The sequence below is a fragment of the Gossypium hirsutum genome, chromosome A09 (genome assembly GCF_007990345.1).
Source record: "Gossypium hirsutum isolate 1008001.06 chromosome A09, Gossypium_hirsutum_v2.1, whole genome shotgun sequence".
NCBI lineage: Eukaryota > Viridiplantae > Streptophyta > Magnoliopsida > Malvales > Malvaceae > Gossypium > Gossypium hirsutum.
In genome coordinates this window covers 60,774,205-60,780,684 of record NC_053432.1, presented here as the reverse complement: position 1 = coordinate 60,780,684, position 6,480 = coordinate 60,774,205, and the positions used below count along the sequence as shown (strand labels likewise).

The 6,480-nt window shown below is 31.7% G+C and overlaps 1 protein-coding gene across 1 annotated transcript; it reads right to left on the bottom strand.

The window, feature by feature from the left end:
* Positions 1-749: 749 nt before the first annotated feature.
* Positions 750-4,825, bottom strand: LOC107889023 (shaggy-related protein kinase eta). The gene is made up of 12 exons (XM_016813319.2): positions 4,430-4,825; positions 3,850-3,927; positions 3,678-3,737; positions 3,323-3,595; positions 3,174-3,248; positions 3,045-3,101; positions 2,345-2,485; positions 2,194-2,244; positions 2,017-2,112; positions 1,608-1,691; positions 1,342-1,443; positions 750-1,247 (listed from the first exon to the last, which is right to left on the bottom strand). The coding sequence occupies exons 1-12, from the start codon at positions 4,442-4,444 to the stop codon at positions 1,149-1,151; spliced, it is 1,131 nt and encodes a 376-aa protein (XP_016668808.1). The 5' UTR covers positions 4,445-4,825; the 3' UTR covers positions 750-1,148.
* Positions 4,826-6,480: the final 1,655 nt, after the last annotated feature.

The window sequence follows — 6,480 nt, the reverse complement described above, 5'->3', positions numbered from 1 at the left end:
CAAATCAATTCTAAAATTCGAATTAAATCATATCTATCAAACTATATTTGACAAATTCAACTCAAAACTAAACAAATTCACAATTAACACTAAACTTATTCTATTAACAAAATCATGAAAAATCAAGCCTAATAATATTAACAATTAAAAAACTCTAATTAAACACTAAAAAGTGAACACACATAGTTATCTTTGAGTACCAAAATATATAACTTTTGTCAAATACAGGTACCAAATTGGATAAGAAAAATACAAAAACCATACTAAAAACAAGTGTGAAACTCGAGTATCAAATAATATATTAACCTTTTGTTTTCTATTCCACTTGCAATAAATAAAAATAAAAATTCCACAGGCCGAGGTTTGATGATAACAAATATCCTTTAGATAGTTGAATTATATTTAAAAATCTAAAAATAAATAAATAGAATTCTTAACCCTCCTTTGCAACTAATAGTAACCCTTCAAATGAATACTAAATGACCTCGAGGAACCAACTAACTACCCTGTGGAAACAGAATACAGAAGTGATAGAATGGAAAGGCTGTACCGAAATTAGATTTATTGAAATTCAAAGTTGAAAATAATCCGATTCCAACTTCAATGAATTTATTTAACTTGGATCGCATAATCTTCAATTCAACCTTTACCAGTTGGACTGATTTTTTGATAGGACCCTATTCTTATAGAAACCATAAGTTTTTTTATTCAACCGATCTGACTGGCCGGTTTAGTTTCCTATTCCAGTATTAAAAAAGAGTAATAATATTACTTTGCACACTAACAGTAACAATAAATTGTCTGCCATTTGAAGTCAGCTACCACAATAACTAAAAAACACAAGAACCATTCTAAAGCCTATCTTTGGGCCATTTCTATCGGTACTTTTCCCCCCACTAGCACCCTTTTATGGTCTTTTTCACCTTAAAGTCTTCATCTTTTACTATCAAACATGTTTACATGTACATATAACAAACGCATTTTCACAAACAGCTAATATTCATAGAATAAAGGAGCAAGGGAGGCTGGCCTGAGACTTACATGCCGCTGAGACAGGCTCAGATCGGTGGTGGTTATCCAACGATAGTACTTTCCTTTGTGTCCTGTGTTGACTAGGAGATACTCAGTCTTACATCAGTTTTGAAGTTTTATGTTCCGGCTGGATGCATGAACTGTTGGAGCCCTATCTGCCGTTTCACATGATCCGGAATCAACTTGTTAATCAGCTCCGGTGAAGCCCCAGATAACTGTAGCCAAAAGAAACCCGTTGATTCATTGAGAAACTGACATCTTTGTACGAAGGAAAAGAATGTTGGAATGGTGTTTAGTTCAGAAACATACTTCCTGTTTGAAGTTAAAGAGTGACGGTAAAGGTCGACCATTTGGTAGGCGAGCATTAGGTTCTCGCAGCTCATCAAAGAAGGGATGCGCACATGCTTCAAGCTGTCGTAGCAAAAGGCAGATTACAGAAACATGAGACTGGGGATGGTTATTACTAAAACATAAATATTGGAAGAAGCGAAATGATAATTGAATAATTTGTACATATTTTCCCAGACTAAAATGGAAATATCACTCATCAAAAGTGGGAGACACTCAGAACTCACAGCTGTAAAGCGAAGACTAGGTGAGTATTGCAACAGTCGTGAAGTAAGATCAATAGCTTCGGGAGGCATCCTTTTGTGAAAAACCTAAAAACATAGAGTCAAGTAAAACATAATTCAAGATATTCAAGAATTCTGTCAACAGTAAAAGGAAGCAGTGGTTAAAGCTCCGTGTTGAGACCCAAATGACTAGGGTCCAAACCCTGTTGATGTAATTCTCACTCCCACAATTTGTAAATTGACCTTGTACCAAAAAGAAGATATTCAAGAATTTTGAATTTTTATTTAAAAAAAAAAGAAAAGAAGCAGACATTCATGAGAAAGATATTCTGAAGGCATTACAAAAATAATGCGTCTCTACACCAATCATTTCAGTGACAAATTTAAAAAAGTACAAGAAAAAGGTATTTACCTTATGCCACGGATGCGCTTTCATCTGTGGAAACCTAAAATCCGTGTAATTGGGATTCATACAGCGAATTTCTTCCCTAGTAGGAGTACCTAGGACCTGGAGGAAAAGATGTAATGAGCAGACAGATGGTACAATCTATAAAATGCACAACATCAAGCATTGCAAAGCAAATCATACCTTAATAATCTCTACAAGCTGGCCCACAGCATTCTCTCCGGGAAACAACGGCTACACAAGAAAAGAAAAAGGCATCAAGGACCATAGAAACTAAAAGATTGGTAGGTATGATATATCAAACTAATAAATAAAGAAAAAAAAAGAGGCAAACCTGGCCCAGCAATAGTTCAGCTAGAATACAACCAGCTGACCAGATATCAATTGAGGTTGTGTATTCTGTCGCGCCAAAGATAAGTTCTGGAGCCCGATAGAAACGCGAACATATGTATGAAATGTTAGCTTCACCTTTGACCTGATTGAAAGTAAATTAATAGTAAGTATAAAGTTTTAAGAGAAAAATACGAGAAAAAGAGGAAAATAAGCATGCTAATAGTACTCTTTTATCTAAAATAATCTTAATCCAATCCAATCCTTTTCATCTCTTCACACCACAAAAAGGCCAGAAAGGAAGCTAAATGAAAGGGGCAACTCTAACAAGGGAAGTGCCTCTTTCAAGAGGGCTAAGCTTGAAAAGGTAGCTTAGATTCCGTATTTATAGTATTTAAGATGATACAAATGAAGATAAAAAAGTTAAAACAAGTTTCAGTAGTTTGCACAATCATGAATCAACAGTAAGTAGTCACTGAATTGTATTGTCACAATGCAAATTTTGCAAATAATTGCAAGAGTAGCAACTTGCACCCTTGATCTTGAAAATAGCAGATGATAACACATGAAAATCCTTTACAAATTACAATCAGAAGAAAACATTCACATAATGCAGAACCAAAATCCTATTTTAGTATTAGAAGCTTATGGACCCAACAAAATTGAAAGGAAGAGACATTGAAAAATAGAGTGAGCTAACTTACAAGCACTTTTGCACTTCCAAAATCACATATCTTAACTTGGTGAGTCAAAGGATCAACCTGTAAAAGGCCAAAATTACCTTAATAACATATTCAAAACAGTCTACAAAAAATCATCAGTAAGAAAAGTACCAAAACATTTTGAGGCTTCAAATCCCTATGGCAAACTCCAACAACACTGTGGAGGTATGCAAGCCCCCTGAATATCTGTAAAACTTCGTCTAATTAGAATAAAGAAAATTGTGCAATAAACCAAGAATGGAAAAGACTACTATGCGCACCTGGTATGTGTAAAGTTTAACATATATAAGCGGCATTCTTTGATTTGCACTACTGTAATGTTTCAAAACCCTATACATGCTCTCCGGTACATATTCCATAACCAAGTTAAGAAAAAGCTCATTTTTGGTTGTCGTGGAAAAGAAACAATGCTTCAAGGTAATCACATTTGGATGATCCAGCACACGCATCAACTGCAGTTCACGATTTTTATATCTTCTGTCTTGCAGAACCTTTTTTATAGCCACAGTCTCTCCTGTTTCCAAGCATTTTGCCTGAAGAAGTAGATGCACCAGCATGTTAGATCTCAACAACGTACCATTGGATTTCCACTACAGTCTAACTATGTCTCAGTACCTGGAAAACAATCCCAAAAGATCCAGTGCCGACTACGCGCTCTGCCATATAACTGATGGTCTACAATAATCAAGACATAGAAAACATGAAAACCCAAGTAAAACAAAAAGCTTATTGCTAAAGCATAATTTGAACATTTATGAAAGTTGGTAACCCAATAAGTGATACATGCCTGTTTAGGCTCTCCATTTTTGCCTCCAATCGTGGTGGAAATGATGTGACCAGTATCAACAACAGGGGCCGAGATTTCCTGATAAATTAAGAAATTCACGGTAAGAAAATAAGAGATATGAGACTTTTAAGGAGAAAAAAACAGAAACTGAAGATCCAAAAGAACCAGCTTTTCCCTAAGACAAGTTATGAACACCAAAAAGAAATGAATATTATAGCCAAATCCATTAAACAATTTAAGCTACAATGTTCACTTTGATCCGAGAACTTTTAATCTAAGCCAAAAATCAAACATAAAACCACAAAAGAAAAATAATTAAAAGCTCATAACTACAAAAATGCAGAGAAGTGATCACAGACAGATCGAACAAATACATAGCCAAATCTCATCATCTAGGGTTCCTCGATAAGCATAATCAACAACGCCGTAAGAAAAAATAATATTACGTTTCATAACTAAAGGAAAAAAAAAGCTCTAATAATAAGCATGAACAAAATATTCACCAAAAAAATCGAAGATCCAGTTCCGAATTCCGATATCAGAAAAAAAATGGAAAAAAAAAAGAGAGAAGAGAGTTTACCTTATCGTCAGCCATGACGAAAAAAAAAAGGTATATGATGATGATGATTAACAAGAAATAGAACAAGCTAAGCTAAACGAGGACCCAGGAGAACGACAGTGAACTAATGCGCATGTGATTCCACCTCTCCCTCCAATTTACCCCTCTCTGCTTTCCTTATATTTATTTTCTTCCGTTTCTTCTTGGTCTTCTGTCTCTGCTTTCTATTTTCTTCTCTCCATTTTTATTTTTCCTAAACTTACCAAGCAGCCCTTTGAATTCTTATCTAACCATTAAGGACGAGATTTGAAATTTTCCCCAGAAGGAAAATTTTGGAGAAAAACAATAAAATTGAAATAAATTAATCGCCGACGCTTTTTTTTAATCATTATGCAGCTTTAACGTTTTCCGTCATTCCTCCCTTCCGTTTGGACCTGCTTTTGTTTTATATCCTTTACCTTTATTAAGCAGATTTTAGTATTATATAATTCAATGTCACTAAACTATTTCTAAATTTATAAAATAGTTATTGAACTATTTGAAAGTTTTCATTTAAGTTATTAAATTATTCAGAAATTTTTATTTAAGTCACTATTAGAATTTTTTCATTCAAATCACTCAAATTTGGGGGGTTCAATTTTTTTATTTAAATGAAAACTTTCAAATAGTTCAATGACTATTTTGTAACTTTTTAAATTTGAATGATCAAAATATAAATTTACTAATTTTTCATAACTAATAGAAGATTTTATATTTTTATTTTCATAACTAATTGAAGATTTTATATTTTTAAACTTATTTTGAGAAAATAAATCTCTCATAAATATTTTTAAAAAATTATTTTTTGTATAAATAAATAATAAACAGTAACCCCATATATAGTTTTATGATGAATAATTTTTTATATAGATTCTTATTCAAGAAAAAAAATTACTTATTCGAGTTTTCTTGATTAAACACTACTAAATTTTAATTAAATTCAAAGCTAAGGTTTAGGTAACAAATTTGATTGCGCTCTATTAAGCTTGTTTACTAGTAAATAATAAGCTTGATTCTAATGCTTGATTCTTTACTCGATCTATTTAAATTCAAATTTAGATTCTTGAATACTAAAAAATAGTCAATTATACCTGTGAGCTACTCAAGTTTAATACTAAAACATTTGAATTGTCTTTGCAGTTATTTCTTATGTAACTTGAATCAGGTGTGAATATTGGTTACATATATGTCTTTCGTGTGATTCTTTTAACTTATTTAAACTATGTATAAATTTTAACATTTCGATTGTCATATTTCATGTTATATTTATATAAATTATGCATGTCGAGTTTTTGAGTAAATTAAAAATGTCTAATTGTTTATTTAATGTAAAATACTTTCAACCATTAAATATATATTAAGAAATGTAGTAATCTATGTTGATATAGTAAATATATTGAATCGGTTTAAAACTTTAGATGCATTATAAATACAATTATTTTGATAAATATAATTATTTTTTAAATACAACTGTTGAATTATTTAAATATTAATTTTATCAGTAAAGTGAAAAAAGCTTGGTACCCCTTTAGTAAGGTTTCATGTTCGAATATTGTGAAAAGAGAAACTAGATGCTTTGGAGATTCCCTCTCTTTGAATATGACTATCGAATACCTAAGGGTGAAACTAAAAATTGTGTGATGGAGTCGAGATAACATTTAAAAGAAAATTGGGGACTAAAGCTAAAAAGCTAAATTAAAATAACTCAAATTATTTTTTTTCTTCCTTGGAACGGGCCAAAAATATAAAACTTCTATTTAATAAGAAAAAACTAAAAAAACTAAAATTAAATTATTAATACTTTAGAAGGACTAAGATTAAATTGTACCATCAATCAATGGAGACCGAGGCCCCACCCGCCCTTGGCTATGCTGCCCCTTAATACTGGAGGTTAATTTAAGTGTCCAGAAAACATATTAATCAAATAAAAGAAAGGATTATTCTATTATAGAGATTTGATCAAATTCGTTCTTCTCGATTAAATTAATTAGGGTATTATTAAAAAAATTAAATAAAGTTAATATTAATTATTT